Below are 19,713 nucleotides of genomic sequence, written 5' to 3'. Positions count from 1 at the left end.
CCCGTCCTCGGAGATTACGGGTCGCAACCCACGGCAAACAGGTCGCTTCCCGGTTGCCTCTCACACAACCGAGAAGATGTGAACCTATTATATTCACCGGGCTCACACAGGAGAGCTCTAGGTTAGTCGACTTTTACGACAAGCTTGCCTAGAGGGCTGAGGTCCTATTCTTATCACCCCGGAAACCCCACGGGGGAATACTGTCACAGAGGAATTAAAAGAAGACCGCGTTTGAAAAATAAGGCCGTGGATAGAGAGTCTGCGAGGAAATTTTGCACAAGTGAGTAATACAGAATTCCAGTGAGTGGACGAGATTATGATCCCTTTCAAAGGAAGATCGCTTCTACGTCAATATTTGCCCAAGAAACCCAAGAAATGGGGGTTTAAGCTATGGGGCAGATGTGATGCAAGTGGTTTCTTACACGATTTCAATGTGTATCAAGGAAAGGGTACCGGCATTGAAGCTGATGGTGCTGATGGCTGTGGGCTAGGCGGGAATGTTGTCTTGCAGTTGTGTAGCTCATTGGAGCGCGATCGCGGCTACAAAATATTTGCCGATAATTATTTCTCAAATTTCAACTTGGCTGTTGAAATGAAAAACAGGGGATTTCAGTACACAGGCACAGTCAACAAAAACCGCCTACATAATGCACCACTAGAATCTGATAAGGACCTTGCTAAAAGAGGGCGTGGGTCGTACGACACCGTTACTCTGAAGGAGGGGAATTTAGCCCTTCTGAAATGGCAGGACAATAAGACTGTTACAATGATGTCTACCTATCTAAGTGCAGAACCCCTTACTAAAGTGAAACGTTATGACCGGGCACAGAAAGCACGCATTGAAGTTGATCGACCAGCAGTAATAACTGTCTATAACAAGAATATGGGTGGGGTAGACCTGTTGGACATGATGTGTACTCTCTACAAACGCCAAATCAAAGGACGAAGATGGTACCTATACATTTTTTACCACACTTTGACCATCTGTGTGGTAAACAGCTGGTTCCTGTATAAACGGGATTGCCAAATAAATGGAGTTGGGAAAGCCCTCCCACTAAAGGTTTTCCAATCCCAGATTGCTGAGGTTCTTACAAAGAAAGGAAAGCCTGCGCGGCCAGTAGGACGACCAAGCCTAAATTCCCCACCTCCGGCAAAACAGAGAGCTTACGCCGCAGCACCTCAACCCGATGTACGGTATGACAATTACGACCATTTTCCCATGGCCCAGCCAAAGCGTAACCGTTGTCGGTATTGTCCCAATGGATACACCCAGTGGAAATGTGGCAAGTGCAATGTGTTCCTGTGCCTTTCTCCTGGAGCCGAGCCTCGAAACTGCTTCCTCGCATACCACAAAAAATAATTGTGTGGTAAAGCATGGTATTGTTCAGACATTTCTCATAAGGCAAATATGCTGAAACGCACTGTTGCACTGAACATGTTTGGTGTATGTCTATTTTGTAATTTTATTGCTTTGACTAAGCCAGTCTGCCCTAGTATTCCTTGAATACAATGCCTAAACTGTGGTTTCTTTTCTAATTGTGACGATACCTTCATCAAATTGCATGAAATTGCAGTTGTCATGTTTACTATAATAAATCATAAAAAAACAAATTTTGCAACATACCTAGAAAAGGGGATGGAATCTGGCAATGAGATGTCTAATTTTGTGAACAAACGTTTTGTAGCAGCGTGCAAAAATACTGGCATAGGATATAACAAGATTTGTGAATTTTTTGCTGACATGAATTTGCCTCAGCCTATGCACATCAAGACCTGGCAAAAGATTGACAGGTTAGTTCATGATGTTTCAATTGAAGCAGCAAAGGAAAACATGCATGCAGCTGCCGAGGCACTAAAACGTGTTTCAGATGAGGCAGTAAATGGACTGGTTCCACGTGTAGTCAGCTATGATGGCTCGTGGCAGAAACGTGGACATAGCTCCCATTATGGGTTAGGCTGTGTCATAGATGTGGATTCAGGTGTCGTGCTGGACACTCACGTATGTTCTAATTACTGTCATGGCTGTGCCACTGTTGGAAAAACTAAGAAAGGTGTAGATTTAGTGAAGTGGAAACAAACACACTCCTGTCAGAAAAATTTCCATGGATCAGCAAATGCTATGGAAGTTGAATGTGCTGATATTATTTTTAAGCGATCTACAGACAAAGGACTCATGTACAACCAGGTCCTTACAGACGGAGATTCCAAAGCATATGATCATGTCCGTAATCTTAAGTTGTATGCAGGGTTCGCACAGTCCTGGAATGTCCTGGAAAGTCCTGGAAAATTAAAAATGTATTTTCCAGTACTTGAATGTCCTGGATAATCAGCCATTGTCCTGGAATGTCCTAGAATTTCGTTATTCTTGGTGCTAAAAAAATTTCTAATGCTTTGTCCACGAGCCAATGGAAGGAATAGGCTGTTTGTGTCAACACTCGCAGTATATAGGTCACTTCATTCATAAAATCAGTGGAGTAAAAGCGTAGTAAACCACCCACCAATCAAATCTCTACACAAGCCGCATCCGTCAGGCGGAAATTGACGGAAACTATCGACCTAGAAGGAAGTTGACTTTTGTATGCGCACGCGCAGCCCTCATGTGGCATGTTTTGTGAATTTGGCGGGAGGCGAAAGAATGTCACGTCTTTGTTATTTTAATCTATCCTGGCTCAGCCAACCAGGTTATCAGGATTGGCTGGAGAAAGATTCCGCTCACAGATCACGGTGTTCGCTTTGCAAGAAAAGCTTTGACATTGGAAATATGGGTGAAAGTGCGGTTAAGAGCCACTCAAAGGGAACCAAGCACATGCAGTTGCTCCAAGCGCTGAAGGAACGTCACCGTTCGAACACCAATATTACCGAGTATTTTGGAAGGTCCTCGTCATCGACGACAGGTAGGCTATTTCACTCCCTATGAACCCCACGTATGCGTGTATTAATGTGACTGTGTACTTTCTATTTAGTGATAGCACATGGGCAGTGTTACCGCAGTGTTTTTAGAGAAACAAATTACAAATCAAATCAAATCAAATACATGTACTTTTATTGCATAACTATGCCAGTATTGGCTAAAGGTCCCTATGACTTATTAACCGTCCGATAGGGACCTGCGGTGTAGGCTTATTATTATTAATTTTTTTTTGGATTCACTGAAATCATGAAAAGGTGAATTTCAGAATATAGTAGTGTGTGAAAACGGACCATGGCCGTTTTGGAATGTCCTGGAATGTTTTAACCCTCTAGTGCCCGTCGTATCATATATGATACGCCCAGATAAGAAGCCCATAAGGGGAGGTAACCATGAACAATTTTATAAAATCATAACATGGCTAAGTTGCTTCCCTTACAATGACTTATGGGGGCGCTGTGTGACAACAAATGTTAGATGTTTTGATTGGCTGACAACTTCCTTTCCATTTCCTGTCGTCTGCTCAAGTTGGCTTCGTTACCACGTGGTGTCAAATCCATCATCATCCAGTCAAGGTATGCATACTATTTTATTATTTCAGTTTTATCTGTTAAAATACAGCCCATTGTGCTAGTAAATACCTGTTTTAGAGAAAATTAGTGAAGAGTGTATTTATAAGAGGTGATTGAATTTGACTGTATCATATGGTAACGGGGTGGAGTGATTGGTAACGGAGTGGAAATTTTCGCCAATTCTATCATCTGACTGGTAGAATGAGGTGTCATTCAAGAAATAATAATGTACACTAGCCATTAGATGATTGGTACTGGAATCAGGGATGTGATTTTTCCGCGAATTCGTGGATTTACGCATTTTTGTGGTCCAACAGATTCGTTTTACAACAACAACAACAACGACCTTAACCAGTGGAAAACAATTAAACTCCTTGGATTTTTTCAACTTTTTTCCAATGTATTCATTAGAATAACACCTCCACATGCCCCAAAATTGCTAAATAAAACAACTAGTTACCACATTCTGATGCTGTTTGTACAAATTAGGTATTTTCGAAAGGCCACGAAAATTGGACCATCAGTGATCTCTTGAACCCAAAAAACATTTCCTATTTTTTGTTTGTTTTTTTTTTTGCTTGACTGATCACATCCCTGATGTATCTGCATGATCTTATGCTGATTTAGCTGATTTTTGTTCTAATATTTAAAAAATAGGAAAAATCTTCAGAAATCAGCCAAACATATTTGATTTCATAAATTTCATAAAATCTTGTGATCCCTGATTGCTATGAACTGAGCATTTTTTATTCTCTGTCTTTTTATTCCACTTCTTCTTTAGCCATGCCTCCCAAGAAGAAACAAATGACATCAGCAGAAAAGCAGAGGGCTTATAGGAATCGTATAAATGCAGACCCAGAAAAGAGGGAAGCAGCCAAGGAGAAGGAGAGATTAAGGTGGAAAGCTAGAAGGGAAAAGAAGAAAGTAAAATACGTAGCAGATATGACCAAACGGGAGGTTAGAGCCACGCGGAGAAAATGGAGGATAGCCTATCATACACGCAGGGCTGAAAAAGATCATTTGGCTTGGTTGGAAAAACAAGAAGCAGCAGTGTTGACTGGAACTCCACCGACAAGTCCACCTCATAATCTGCCACAGCAAGAGCCACAGCGACAGCCTGAACCCCAACCAGGTACCTCCGCGAATCCCACTTCGTCACAGAAAAAGAGAGGTCGGAAGAATGTTCGTAGGGACCGCACGGCCTGTTATAGGATTAATAGAAAGTTAACAGAAAAGCTTGAGAATGAAAAGCGGAAAAACCAGGAATTACGCAAACAGCTCTCTCGGACAAAACTGAAAATCAAAGTCCCATTTGGACAGAACTGCAAGGAAGGCGATGTATGTGCTACCCATTATGCTTCACCACGGAAGAGGGCTCGACAAACGATAAATGCTGGACAGGGCTTTATAAGAAAGGAACTGATTTTCCATTATGCTCTCACTCAACAAATAAAACAGGGCAAAGACACCTGTGAAAAAAATCCGAAGCGGGCACAACTCTTCGCAAAGCTTTTTGGTTTTGGAAACATCTTGTCAAAATATCGATTGCTGACCAAAGCACAGAACACTGGTCTCTTGTCCAAAAAGCTGCTGAAGACAAATGCTAAGCAAAGAAATGAAAATCTGCTAGTTTATGAGAGAGCTAAGAAACGCAACTGTGTCACAGATGCTGTAAAACAAAAGATTCAAAAGTTCTTTGAAAGGGATGATGTCAGTTGGTGTGCTGCTGGTAAAAAGCAAGTCATCACACGCAACAAAGTTAAGAAGCAGAAGCGTTTCCTTTTGGAATCGTTGAGAAGCACTTATAGAAAGTATGTGCATCTACATCCCGTGAGACCAGTGTCTTTCAGCCAATTCTGGAAACTGAAGCCGTTCTGGGTAGTGAAACCTAAACTCGCTGACAGGGAAACATGCCTCTGTAAAGTACATGAGAATGTCCACCTCTTGCATAACAAGCTAAAAAACTTGGGGTATTTAGCCGAAGGGTCCGCTGACGAGACAATAAACCAGATTGTCTGCAGCAGAGACAACAAGGGATGTATGTACAGGGACTGTGCAAAGTGCAAGCATGCTGAGGTTGTTTTCACTCAGACTGAAAGTACAGGCCAGGATGAAAGCCAGACCTGGTGGTGGCAGTGGAAATCAGCAGACCACACATACAAGGACAAAGAGGGAGAGCTAAAAACAACAAAGAAGACAATCAAGGAGAAAGTTGAAGGAACTGTCGCTGAGATGAAAGAAGAATACAATAAGCAGATTCAGAAGTTCAGTACCCATGTTTACAACATCTTGCACCAATTTGAGGTGCAGAGTGAAGAAAAGTCAGTTAGGAGGGGACGAGGTCCTACTTCACATAGATTTTGCTGAAAATTGGACGATGAAAAGCCTGCGTCAGATCCAGTCGGCCCATTATGGTGCATCCAATTCGCAAATAACACTACACACAGGTGTAGCCTACATAGGTGGTGAGGCAACAACAGCCACACTCCCATTCTGTAGCTTGAGTGACAACAATAGCCATACACCAGCAATGGTCTGGTGCCATTTGATACCGATTCTGCGATTCCTGAGGGAGAACCATCCGACAGTAACTAAACTGCACTTCATGAGCGATGGCCCTGTAACCCAATACAAGGGTAGACACAATCTCCACCTGCTGTGCAACATACCCTTCCAAATGGGTTTCAAAGAAATTTGGTGGAACTTTAGCGAAGCAGGACACTGGAAAGGAGCCTGTGATGGAGTGGGAGCAACCATCAAACGCCTGGCAGATGAGGTGACCATGACTGGCACAGACATTCATGATGCAGAGAGCTTGGTAAAACATCTGGAAGATAAGACAAGCATCAAATTATGTCTGATTCCTGAAGATGTGCAGATACATGTGTCAACAGCGGTACCAGCAGTCAGGGGAGTGATGAAAGTACACCAGATCTATTCACAGAGGCCTGGTATCATCCTTACAAGAGACGTAAGCTGCTACTGTGGACCACAGTGTGATTGCTACTCTCCAGTGGAACATGATGTACTGCAGTCTAACTATGATCAACATATCCCCAAACTAGGATGTGAGGTTGGCCAAATCTTAAAGCAACCCAGCATCCAGCAAGCAGAGGCCCTGGTGATCCATCCTGATGATGATACCCAAGACACCAACAGTAACAAGTCTGATCCAAAGGTAAGAGCTTCAGAGACTCCTGTTACTAACCTAAATTTATCATATTTTCAGTTAGTAGAACTAGAATTATCAACAAGGTATTCCCATACATTATAAATTACTTTATCTTTATTTTCAGCATGACAACTCTTGGCCTAAGATTGGATGTTACGCTGTTGTAAGGTGTGGAGAAAAATATTACCCCGGGACGGTGATATCGGTAGAAGGTGATTGCTTTGAAATGAAGTATTTGAAACGAACAACAACAGGTAAGCTTGTTTGATTCTAAACACATGAAATAACAATTTGTAACATGATTTCAAGTCTCTTAGAAATTTTAAAAGTCTGTACTCTTATCAATTTAGCATCATATTTTATTCTTTTAATCAACAGGATCCTATCATGACTGGATGAGCGGGTTTTCGTCATCTTCATGGCAGCCACGAGAAGACCTTCTTGAGCCACTCCACGTGCCCGACATGGACAGAAGAGGTCATGTTATATTCACGAAGAATGACTTAGAGACAATAAAAAAGTACACAAAGTGAATAGTCGGCAGCTGTGAATCGTGAATCTTGTTTGCTACATTAAGATTCAGTAAATGGAACTCGAAATTGAGCTGATTTTATGTCAGTGCAATTGAATTGTCAACTCCAGAGAAAGGCCGTTCTTTTGACCAGGTGTCATTCTGTTGATTTTTTTTAAATTTTAATTTTGATAGTGTTAATGTTATAAAATGTTCATTACAGGTATTCACATTTTATGTTTACTTATTGCAGGTAAGCCAGACTTCAAATACCTGTATGTTAGTTGAACTGTTTCTGAGTTTAAGTTGTTCATTGAATGTATTGACTCATTGACTTCTTTGTTCACTGTATTAAAAGTTAATAAAAAATCAGAACTCTAAAATTATACTTGTGTCATGATTAACATTGGTACACTCTACTCCGTTACAAAATGTTCCACTCCGTTACCAAATGTTCCACTCCGTTACCAGTTCTTCAATAAAATTTATTGTTGTCCTTCTAGTAAACTTTAAATTCCATTTGCTAGTTGTCATCCAATCTTAATACAGGGGAAATTATCATAAACTTCAAAAGCACAAAATATTGGCACTGTTAAGTGTGGCAACATCACAAAATTAGGTAATGTAATGAAAAGGTAACGGAGTGGAGAGGCTTAAGTATTTCAAACCCCCATAAAAAAATTTGTGGAGGACATTCAGCTCTGCTGCTATGCTGGCTATATAGAACATGACCCCTATGACCAGCATGGAAGGTTAGGTGAGTTTTCTACAACCTCTTTGGTCTGTGACTTTCAACACTCAATATGTGCCCGTATTGAAAAATCCACCCATATAAGCTATTCTTCTGTTATATGTTTTAGTTTGATTTTCTTTCTATATTTGTAATGAAAGTATATCGCTTTGTGAATAAAAGGAGCCCAATAACAATTACAATAAGCTATGCGGTGTATGGCATACAAGCGTGTCTATCTCGTGTTGCACTCGTGCAACATTGGTAAATACTGTTACACAGAAGCTATTTGGCCAAATTATTTGACTATGATTGTTCGTACTTTTAGATGGCGCAACGCAAGTTCAAAGACTTGAATGATGTTTTGGACATAGTGACCGCATCTGATAGTGAAGTTGATGGGTTTTCTGAAGAATCTGATGACGACAATGATGGCTGGGGAGATGATAAGAATGATCAACCTGACAACGATACACATGAAGAAAGTAGTAGTGATAGTACCAGCGACAGTGATGATGATCGCCCTTTAGCTCAACTAAATGCAGAGAGCCAGCGGAAGAAAATTGTTCGTTTGAAGACCAGTTATACCTTTTCAAAGGACAAATTTGTACCTGTTGATTCTGACTTTGTACCAGAACAAATTACGCCAGACCCCTCTAGTGACCGCACACCTTACGAATACCTAAAGCTGTTCATAACTGACAAGATGATTGAAGACTTGACTGTGCAAACAAATAAATATTCTCTAGAAAAGTTTGGGGAAGAATCTAAGTTTGCAACATCAGAGATTGAAAGTTTTATTGGGATATATTACAGTATGGGATTGGTGAAAATGCCCAAAATTGCAGATTACTGGAAAATTGGACTGAGATACCCATCCATAGCAGATGCTATGAGCCGAAATCGCTTCCAAAAAATCCTGGCATCACTCCACTTTGTGGATAACAATACTGTCACAGAGGAATTAAAAGACCGCGTTTGAAAAATAAGGCCGTGGATAGAGAGTCTGCGAGGAAATTTTGCACAAGTGAGTAATACAGAATTCCAGTGTGTGGACGAGATTATGATCCCTTTCAAAGGAAGATCGCTTCTACGTCAATATTTGCCCAAGAAACCCAAGAAATGAGGGTTTAAGCTATGGGGCAGATGTGATGCAAGTGGTTTCTTACACGATTTCAATGTGTATCAAGGAAAGGGTACCGGCATTGAAGCTGATGGTGCTGATGGCTGTGGGCTAGGCGGGAATGTTGTCTTGCAGTTGTGTAGCTCATTGGAGCGCGATCGCGGCTACAAAATATTTGCCGATAATTATTTCTCAAATTTCAACTTGGCTGTTGAAATGAAAAACAGGGGATTTCAGTACACAGGCACAGTCAACAAAAACCGCCTACATAATGCACCACTAGAATCTGATAAGGACCTTGCTAAAAGAGGGCGTGGGTCGTACGACACCGTTACTCTGAAGGAGGGGAATTTAGCCCTTCTGAAATGGCAGGACAATAAGACTGTTACAATGATGTCTACCTATCTAAGTGCAGAACCTCTTACTAAAGTGAAACGTTATGACCGGGCACAGAAAGCACGCATTGAAGTTGATCGACCAGCAGTAATAACTGTCTATAACAAGAATATGGGTGGGGTAGACCTGTTGGACATTATGTGTACTCTCTACAAACGCCAAATCAAAGGACGAAGATGGTACCTATACATTTTTTACCACACTTTGACCATCTGTGTGGTAAACAGCTGGTTCCTGTATAAACGGGATTGCCAAATAAATGGAGTTGGGAAAGCCCTCCCACTAAAGGTTTTCCAATCCCAGATTGCTGAGGTTCTTACAAAGAAAGGAAAGCCTGCGCGGCCAGTAGGACGACCAAGCCTAAATTCCCCTCCTCCGGCAAAACAGAGAGCTTACGCCGCAGCACCTCAACCCGATGTACGGTATGACAATTACGACCATTTTCCCATGGCCCAGCCAAAGCGTAACCGTTGTCGGTATTGTCCCAATGGATACACCCAGTGGAAATGTGGCAAGTGCAATGTGTTCCTGTGCCTTTCTCCTGGAGCCGAGCCTCGAAACTGCTTCCTCGCATACCACAAAAAATAACTGTGTGGTTAAGCATGGTATTGTTCAGACATTTCTCATAAGGCAAATATGCTGAAACGCACTGTTGCACTGAACATGTTTGGTGTATGTCTATTTTGTAATTTTATTGCTTTGACTAAGCCAGTCTGCCCTAGTATTCCTTGAATACAATGCCTAAACTGTGGTTTCTTTTCTAATTGTGACGATACCTTCATCAAATTGCATGAAATTGCAGTTGTCATGTTTACTATAATAAATCATAAAAAAACAATCCTTCCGTATTTCTTTTCATTGTATCCCAATGTTGCACGTGTGCAACATTTTTAAAAAGTAGGTCACGTGGGTCCGATGGCAAAACTGACAATGGATTTGTTTATTTTACATGTCTGAGGTTATTTATTCTCAAGGAGAAATTTTTTGGCTGGTTTCTTAATGCCTTGGGATCTAGAGGGTTAAGATATTTTTTTTTTTTGATTTAATTATTTATTTGATTTTGACGAGTATTGTTAACCCTCTAGTGCCCGTCGTATCATATATGATACGCCCAGATAAGAAGCCCATAAGGGGAGGTAACCATGAACAATTTTATAAAATCATAACATGGCTAAGTTGCTTCCCTTACAATGACTTATGGGGGCGCTGTGTGACTACAAATGTTAGATGTTTTGATTGGCTGACAACTTCCTTTCCATTTCCTGTCGTCTGCTCAAGTTGGCTTCGTTACCACGTGGTGTCAAATCCATCATCATCCAGTCAAGGTATGCATACTATTTTATAATTTCAGTTTTATCTGTTAAAATACAGCCCATTGTGCTAGTAAATACCTGTTTTAGAGAAAATTAGTGAAGAGTGTATTTATAAGAGGTGATTGAATTTGAGTGTATCATATATGATACGCTGGCAGATTGCCCAGTTTTGATGTATCATATGTGATACACTGGGCATTAAGTAAGTCTAGCATAAAAACTTGTCAAAATTTATCAAAATTGTTGATGACATACCGCATGGATATAAAGCATCTTTTAACTTCATCGGTCAGATATAACTAACATTTAACTTGATTTGGAGCATGATTATCAGCGTATGGAATTTCTGATGAATTAACAATTTTGTTTGTGTTTATCTGCAGAGATAGAAATGGCGAGTGATATTGATGTAGATGACATTCTTGACGCTGTTGACATAGATGACAGTGAATATGATACATCTGATGATGAATACACTCCTAGCTCTTCTGAAGAGAGTGAAATAGAAGATGAACCAGCTGCCAGGAGGGCCAAACCACCAAAGGCAAAGAAAAGACGATCTTGCCCAGCTGATACGGATGATGACATTCCATTAGCTGTCTTACGTGACCGGATTCGCGAGTCCCGTGAAGAAGACTTTGACTCCGAAATGTTGTCCGAAATGCTAGATTCACCGATGTGGGCTGAACTTCTACTGGGGCCAACTGATACTGCCTTCAAAGGACCAATCGAGCAGCTGCCCACAGATGGTTTGCAATCCCCCTATGAATTTTTTCGGCTGCTGATTACTGACAACATGCTAGAACATGTGGAAAGGCAAACAAATCTCTATGCAATGTCTAAGAGTGGTATCGAACTGAAAACAACTGCAAAAGAAATCGAAGTGTTCATACTTTGCGTATGGGCCTTATGAAAAGTCACTGCGTCAGGGCATATTGGTCATGGGAAACACGCTATCCACCTGTGGCAGAGGAGATGTCAAGAAATAGATTTGAACTGTTGGCAAGGCATATAGGCCATTTTCAAAAAAACCTGGAAATAACGGTAAAGACATTTTCTTGAATGTTTTTGTTTCTATAGCTAAATGTTCGTAAGTATAGTAGAAAAGATCAGCCTGCATCAACTCATGTATTTTTTATCAGGTAGTCATAACTTGCAGAAATGATATTCCTTCAATTCCCAAAAAGATTATGCAACTAAACTGTGAATTTGTCTTTACCGTTACAAAGGTAAAAGTGATTTGAAATCTTTTATTTCCCCAATGAAAAAGTGTTTTTGTGAAATGGATGAATTTAGTGCAATGAATCGACATTAATAGTGGTGAAACAAGGGCATTTCTTACAAATTAACCATTGGGAAACTTCTAAATATCAGAAACATATCATATCACAAGATATGTCTTTACCGTTATCATAATTTTCCTCCCAATGAAATCTATGCATCTTTAAGGCACCAGATGGCACTACTAAAAGTTTCAGAAGTACCAGGATGCAAGGCAGCCATTTTTGTTTTTGGAAGTTCAGGACAAGCCACATGTGTAGAACAGGAGTTCAATATTGGTTGGTGTCAAACAAATACATCGTCTTCACCGTGTTGCTATTAAATTTGCATAGAAGGTAAGTTATCTCCCAGAAACTGCTAGAGATCATAAAACTGCTGATTTAAAAATATTTTAAACTAAAATGGGACACTTGTACCCTCCTGTCTGCCTTTTTGTGAAATATTGTTGTCTTTACCGTTATCTCAACTTGTCTTTACCGTTATATTTCTAGGTAACGGCATAGACAAGATAGTAACGGTGAAGACAAACAGGCTTAATTCACCATCAAAAAATGCAACAAGAAAGTATAACATGTATATTGTTGATATTACTGTTTACACATGTACTAACCACATGTAAACTTTATGTTGTTGTGATACAGTATTCTGAGAATTTCCTTACACATGGGTACTATGTGCAATGACCATGATGATTAAAAATCTGCACCTTTAAACTATTTGTTGTTTGATATTTCTATTTTGTTCTCTGTTGCAGCCTGGAATCACACCAGCAAAATTATGCCACCTAAGAAGAAAAATGTCCAATGCAGAGGCTATGAGAAGATACAGATTACGTATGATGGCTGATGCAGAAAAGCATGAAGCATGGAAGCAGGCAGAAAGAGACCGTTACCAAAAGCGCAAACAAGCCGGGAAGCTGCAACACATAAGCCAGCTACCGCCCAGGGAACAAAGGTCTCTCCGGCGTACTTGGAAGTTAAAGAAAAGAGAAAGTCGAAGGGAAAGTGGGCCTGATTCTGCCAGTACATCACAAACAGCTGTTCTGGAAACTCCCCCACAAAGCCCAGAAACTGTTCCTGATCCACCTCTTGTGCGTAGACCTGTTCCGTCTCATCAAAGACTAGCAGGTCGCAGGAAACTGAGGAGGGACAGCAGAAGAGCCTACAGAACAATTGATAAGCAAAAGGACACAATCAAAAAACTTCAAAATCAGGTTAAAGCATTAAAGATTAAATTGAACAAGAACAGCAGACAAGACAGTGACACTACATCAGTTATAGATGCAACGTCCAGTTCTTCCCCTGCTACCAGGGCAGATGCCATTATGCAGTCTGGTAATAAAGATGCAATTAGGAAACAGTTAACATACGGGTTTGCTCTCTCAACTGAAGTAAAACAGAAACTGAAAAGCAGTATCAAAACACAGAGACACATGCAGGCTGTGCACAGATTACTAACTGGTAAGCTACTGAAGAAATACAGATTGATAGACAAAGCCAGGCGTGAGATGGATCTGAAAAGATGGCAGCTGGAAAAGGAAAGCGAGTCTGCATTTGGCACTGGGTCCCTATTTGATGGCAAAAGAAAGCACACAAAGAAAGAAGTAGAAGACATAGTGAAGTCGTTTTACCTAGAGGACGTGAATAGCACTCCCTCTGCAGGAAAACGTGAAACAATAACCAGAAACAAACTTAAGATGCAGAAAAGGTACTTAAGTGACAGCATGCTTAACCTGTTTGAAAAATTCAAGGCTGAGCATCCAAATGTGGATGTATCTTACACAACGTTCACAAGGCTAAGACCCTTTTACGTTGTACTGCCTTCAGTTCACCTTCGGGACACTGTCACTTGTAAGATTCACCACAATTTTGAATTCAAGGCCACAAAACTTCATTCTTTAGGTGTCTTAGTGCACTGTGATCCACTCAATGTTATAAAAGATATTGTCTGCTCTACAAAACAGAAAAACTGCATGTATCAACAGTGTGAGAAATGCAGAGAAAAGTTAGGTGATATGTACAAGAATATCGAGAAGAAATCTTCTGATGAAGTAGTTACATACTATGAATGGCAAAATTGTTATGAAGATAGAGTCTCTGCTCAAGGGAAACAAATCAGTGTGAAAGTGGTCAAAAAGGTCCAACAACGAGCCACGATTGCTGCACTATGCCAGCTGTTTGAAGCAGAGTTAGCCATCCTCATGCCTCATCAATACAGAATATTTCATCAGTTCACTGCCATCAAAGACATAAAACAAAGACTTGCAGAAGACGAATGTGTGTTGCAGATTGATTTCAGTGAGAATTATTCCTGTAAAGCCGCAACTGAAATCCAGAGTATGCATTTCGGTGGGAGCAGAAAGCAGATTTCCTTGCACACATGCCATGCAACATTCAAAGATGGCATCAAGTGTTATTGCACAGTTAGCGAGGACATCAGACACTCCGCTGAATCCGCATGGGCACATCTATCACCAGTTCTCGATGACCTTTCAGCCAGGGGTATCAGAGTTCTACACTTTGTCTCCGATGGACCCACGACTCAGTATAGAAACAAAACCAATTTCTACTTGCTGTCTACATTACCTTTCACTAAATGGGGCTTCCAAAGACTGACATATAATTTCTTAGAAGCAGCACATGGAAAAGGTCCAGCAGATGGCATTGGTGCTGCTGTGAAAAACGGTGCGGACCGGTTGGTGGCACAAGGAGAAGATGTTCTTAGTGTTACCCAGCTGATAGAGTCCCTCAAAAACTTGAATGTCACCTTATATGAGGTCAGTAGTGGACAAATCAACACCATTGTACAAGATGTGCAGAAATCCTGTCTGAGGCCAGTTAAAGGCACAATGAAGGTTCACCAGCTTATGACCGCTCTACCACATGAAGGCACAGTCTTCTATCGAGAAATTTCTTGCTTTTGCAATTCTGCACCATACCCTGGGTTCTGCGATTGTTATTCTAAAGAGAAGTTTGAAGTGGAGTTCACTAACTCAAAAATCTTGAGAATTGAAAAAAACCTGAGTCAAGAACAGATTGTAAAGTTTGAGAAACGGTTGGAAGAAGGGTATGACATCACAATCCAGGACTTAGGTTCCCTTGATTATGATGCTAGGCAAGAGTACCTGTACTGGACAGCATGGCGAGCAGTCAAGCTACAAGAGACTGAACAGAATAGTGATCTTGAGGACATAGAAGATCAAGCGGACGAAACCGACGAAGAGTGGAAACCAACGAAATACAACCAACAGAACCAGCCTCACAACTCTACAGCAATGTTTCCTGAAATCAACAAGATCTATGCAGTATTCTTCCACGCCAGAGGCTCTAAAAAAGGAACTTTCTATCTTGGCCGTGTAATGAAAACAGATGGTGAGGTCGCAGACATGAAATTTCTTGAAAGAAAGTACGGAAATGGAAACCTATATGACTGGCCACGCAGGGATGATATCAGCACAATCAACACCAGCTTCATTCTGCAGAAGGTGGAGTTTACTGGTCCACCCCCATTTGCACTCACTGATTTGGAGTACAAAGTCATAATTGGTAAGGTGCAGAAGTTTGACCTTGGGAGAACATCTATCAGTGATAAATAACTGTCAACCATCTTGAGCTATAGAGGACATGAAGTGTTGTTAATGCTTTTGCTGAATCGGAAGAAATACAGTTACATGTACATGTAGCAGTTATGTTAGTGCAGACACTTTACTTTTTTGTTTTTCAGTTAAGAATTCTTTGAGAGTTTGTCCATTCACTTTCTACATTTACTGTTACTCTTTGTTTTAACGATTTGTCTGTCAATGAAGCTTACAAACATGACAAATGTACATGTAGTTCCCAGAGGGTAAAGGTTATACACCCTACTTTGTTTTTAACATAACATTACACAGAGGAAATTCCTTATCGGTAGTGTGTATGTTCAGAGATTTCAGTTCATTAAACAAAATGTGATGTTGCTGGGATCCAATCTTCCCTTGTTTTGTGTTCAACCCAGAGCGGTGTCTTCAGCATGATACTTCAGTGAGGCAGCACTATAAATAAGGAAGCATTAGGACTGGCCTGCTAGGAGAAACCATTGTGGTATGTCAAAACAATGTTGACAGCAATGTCAAGCAATCAATAGATCCCTTGTTTTGTTTCTTGCTCGGTGTGGTGTTAATATGACAGCAACCAAAATTAATAGATTTCCTCCCAACGTATGTAGATTTTCATAGAAAATCCAAGATGGCCACCGTTTCCATGGTAACCGCTATATATCTGGATGTAATTTTGTGTATTTTAGGTATTTATCCTAGGCCCATGTAATACATACCAGTAAGACTTTCCTACCTTAATTTTAAAATCAGAGGGTAGTGTCCCACCTTAAAAATTGGAAGGTAAACAATATTATTGCACATTGTCGTCCAACAAACTGCATTAATTTTATATGCTTTATTTACAGGTATTTCCAGTGATCGAGTTGCACGGGTGTGTCAATATTTCGTACAACATGGCACTCCAAGACCTGAACTGCTTGGCGGGGCCAGAAATGTAGAGGAAAACGAGGTTAAGAGGGATGCGATTAAACAACACATCATGCAGTTTAAGTGCAGAGCTTCCCACTATGGGCGCAAGGACAGTCCGGGCCGTCGTTACCTCCCCTGCGACCTAAGCGTAGCAAAAATGCATTCACTCTTCGAAGAACAAAATCATCTCCAGGCCTCGTATGCGCTGTACTACAGCGTCTTCAAAACAGCGTTTAACCTTGGATTTGGTCACCCAGCTACGGACGTTTGTTGGACATGTGAAAGCTTGAAGTCTAGGGTTAAACAGCAGGGTATTTCTGAAACACAGCAGAGGGAGGAGGCTGCCTCCTTTATTCTACACAGAAGGCAGGCTAGATCTTTTTATGATGCTCTCAACCTGGTGCCACCTAACACAGTAAGCATCTGTTTTGATATCATGGAAAACTTAGTTTTGCCCAAGACACCAATAGGTCAGAGCTATTACTCCCGCCAGCTTTACCAATACGTACTCGGGATTGTTCTGCATCCAGGGAAGGATTCATTCCAGCATAAAGAAGATGTCCTTCTGTATACCTGGTGTGAATACCAAAATGCCAAAGACAGCAACCTTGTCGCTTCTGCTTTGCAACATGCTCTAACAACACCTTTCGCGAATGCTGTTAACGGTGTTGATACCGTTCGCCTTTTTAGTTATAGTTGTTTTGGGCAGAATAAGAATATTAATGTCATTGGTATGCTGTCTGCATTCTCAAAAATAAAAGGGGTAAAATTCCGATACACTTTTCCGGGGCGAGGGCACAGTTACCTCCCTGCTGACAGGGTGTTTGGGAGAATTGAAAAAATGATCAAAACAAAGGGAACTATTCTACTTCCCTCTGATTACCATGAAATTCTCCAGAAGCATGGTACAGTTTTAATTTTAGATCAGGACTGGACTGCCCTAGACTTCAAAATGTCTGTTGGAGAAGTGGTCAAAACTGCTCGTTCTTTCAAAATCTCAGAGGCGAAAGTTCTGAATGTGTCGGGAGAAAAGTTGGGATTTCTATCCACCTATAATGGCGAGGAGTGTTTCCACAAAATCCTGAAGAAAGGAAAGTCTTGGGCCGCCCTTTTACCCACACCATTGCAGCCACACAGCAGCGTCTGATGCAAAGAAAAATGATGTTTCGCTATTAAAGGCCATTTCAGTTCCCCAGCAAGTGATGGAATTTTATGAAAATGCTTTTTCTTCCACAGCTGAAAGCGACCATACTGAGGAGGATGACTCTTACTGAAGCTGAACTGAAGAGCACCAAAGAGGATTACTCTTATTGAAACCGATGCCAGTATTTCATTAAGTTTGTTGCTACAAATAAATTGGTTACTTTAGTTTTAACCGAAAAGCTTGAGTCAATTGCCTTTCTTAAGACTGCTGAAAACATTTAGGAATGTTTTGATTATTATAAGAGTGGCAAGCACTCGCCAAAGGTACGGTGGTTCTCTCCGGGCACTACGGCTTCATCCACCCGTAAGACTGGCAAGCTCTCATGTAAGTGAAAGATTGTCGAGTATGGCTATAAACAGCAACCAAGTCTTAGTGTGACCTTACTTCGGATTGAACCTCGATCCTCTGACTTCGAAGGGGACACTCTACCAATGAGCCACCAGGGCAGGCCATCATAAGTAACAGCTGACCAACCAGTTGCCATTTTATTTCCTGTGTTGAACATCAAGCCAAAAAGAAATTGTGATTTGTTCTCTGACTTGACCCAAGGTTGAACCTGGGTCCACCAGTGTGTAAGTGGGCGCTCAACCTCCTGAGCTACCAAATCTGATTCACCCTTTGTAAGGAAAAGCAACACTGCCCGCCAGTTCGTCGCAAAACAGCTATCAATAAAATCATCATTGATACCAGATTAAGATTTCAGATCTGAAGAGGACAGCCATGCCAGTTACTTAATTCCCTCCATTTTTATTGCAAAATACAACCCACAACAAAATAATTTAAGACCTAGGGTTTCTTTTTTGTATATGAGGTACGGAAATACTGCATTTTGCAAGAAAGGGAAGTGGATACATCGCATTTTGAGAAAAAGCTACATATTCAAATTACTTAAAAGTTAGGATAATTTTTGAAAACATTTCTTAAAAAGGGCTGTTATTTCTTGTGGCACTGTCACTTCATTCATCAAACCTGAGATGAAATGAGCAAATTAGTTGTTTAATAAGAACTCTTTTTCAATTTTACAAAAATGATCAAAATGGATATATCTTGTTTTGCCGTCAAACCCTTCATATATAAAAGAAAATAACCTCAAACCGCATCTTCTTCAAATTTCTGTCATTTATGATGCAGGTGTTACGCCACACTGGAACGTTATCCAGTTAAAATATGGTTAAATAAATTAATAAAAATAAATATGAACACTCCAGCACATAACATCTACAAATATGTGGCTAGAGAAACATAACCAAGATTTCAGGAAATGCTGTATATGCAGGATATACAGTATCGCTGCATGTTTTTCTTAATAGGCCGTGTTGAAAATTACCTGCTAAACCGAGACAGAGATAGTCAAAACGCTCCTTATCTAAATGAACCTATCTGTCTGATGATCCGTGACTGTTCGTCTTCACTTGTAGATATGAAATTAGAAGTTAACCCGAGCATTAAATTAATGTACGACTCACCTTGAGGGAAAAAATGTGTACTGCAAATGTCTGAATGCTGAATGCAAGATATGTAAATGTTTAAAAAAAAAAAAAAAAAAAAAAAAAAATCTCCTTCAGTTCGTCTGTACGTCTTCAGGTCAGAACTTCAACCCTAAATCAATCATTTTGTTAATGAAATCGTGTTATCTCACTACCATGACTACATGTAGGCATATTTACACTCCACAGCCGCAGTGGAGATAGCAACCTGTGAACCCGTTATACAACAGGCAAATTTAACGGACTTTTAAGGGTGGGAATAGTTTTCATATCAACGCTTTCAGCTGCATAATACATATGATAAACACATGTCGTATGTATATATGTTTTTCATTCCAAACGTGGCCTGCAGTAACGATGGGTAGTTTGTGCGGTACACCCACTACATTGTACGTGGCGATCTGGCTGTACTCCCGCCGTAGCCAGAACACCCGTGGTAGCCATATTAACTTAGGCTTAGGGCCAGTACACTCAGTCCTGCTCAGATGGTTTCATACAACCGCCTGATACGG

General features: G+C 40.7%; 4 protein-coding genes across 5 annotated transcripts; all 4 read left to right on the top strand.

Moving 5' to 3' along the window:
- The first annotated feature begins 316 nt into the window (after positions 1–316).
- On the top strand, positions 317–1,360 carry LOC135478182 (piggyBac transposable element-derived protein 3-like). Its single transcript, XM_064758453.1, has one exon. The coding sequence runs from the start codon at positions 317–319 to the stop codon at positions 1,358–1,360; it is 1,044 nt and encodes a 347-aa protein (XP_064614523.1).
- A 1,374-nt stretch (positions 1,361–2,734) lies between these two features.
- LOC135477562 (uncharacterized) lies at positions 2,735–19,222 on the top strand. Of its 2 annotated transcripts, XM_064757707.1 has the most exons (3): positions 2,735–2,894; positions 16,447–16,925; positions 17,747–19,222. In XM_064757707.1, the coding sequence occupies exons 1-3, from the start codon at positions 2,762–2,764 to the stop codon at positions 17,822–17,824; spliced, it is 690 nt and encodes a 229-aa protein (XP_064613777.1). In that variant the 5' UTR covers positions 2,735–2,761; the 3' UTR covers positions 17,825–19,222. The 2 variants fall into 2 exon arrangements, with proteins under 2 accessions (XP_064613777.1, XP_064613776.1); XM_064757706.1 differs by having other exon boundaries at positions 16,447–19,222.
- Positions 5,858–7,290, top strand: LOC135477712 (uncharacterized). The gene is made up of 3 exons (XM_064757904.1): positions 5,858–6,658; positions 6,777–6,906; positions 7,031–7,290. Exons 1-3 carry the CDS (start codon positions 5,858–5,860, stop codon positions 7,183–7,185), a joined length of 1,086 nt encoding a protein of 361 aa, XP_064613974.1. The 3' UTR covers positions 7,186–7,290.
- Positions 11,636–16,077, top strand: LOC135477727 (uncharacterized). Its single transcript, XM_064757922.1, has one exon. The coding sequence runs from the start codon at positions 12,803–12,805 to the stop codon at positions 15,599–15,601; it is 2,799 nt and encodes a 932-aa protein (XP_064613992.1). The 5' UTR covers positions 11,636–12,802; the 3' UTR covers positions 15,602–16,077.
- Positions 19,223–19,713: the final 491 nt, after the last annotated feature.

Source organism: Liolophura sinensis, chromosome 11, assembly GCF_032854445.1.
Source record: "Liolophura sinensis isolate JHLJ2023 chromosome 11, CUHK_Ljap_v2, whole genome shotgun sequence".
Lineage (NCBI taxonomy): Eukaryota > Metazoa > Mollusca > Polyplacophora > Chitonida > Chitonidae > Liolophura > Liolophura sinensis.
Note: the sequence above shows the minus strand (reverse complement) of the source record. Positions and strands in the feature narration are given on the sequence as shown.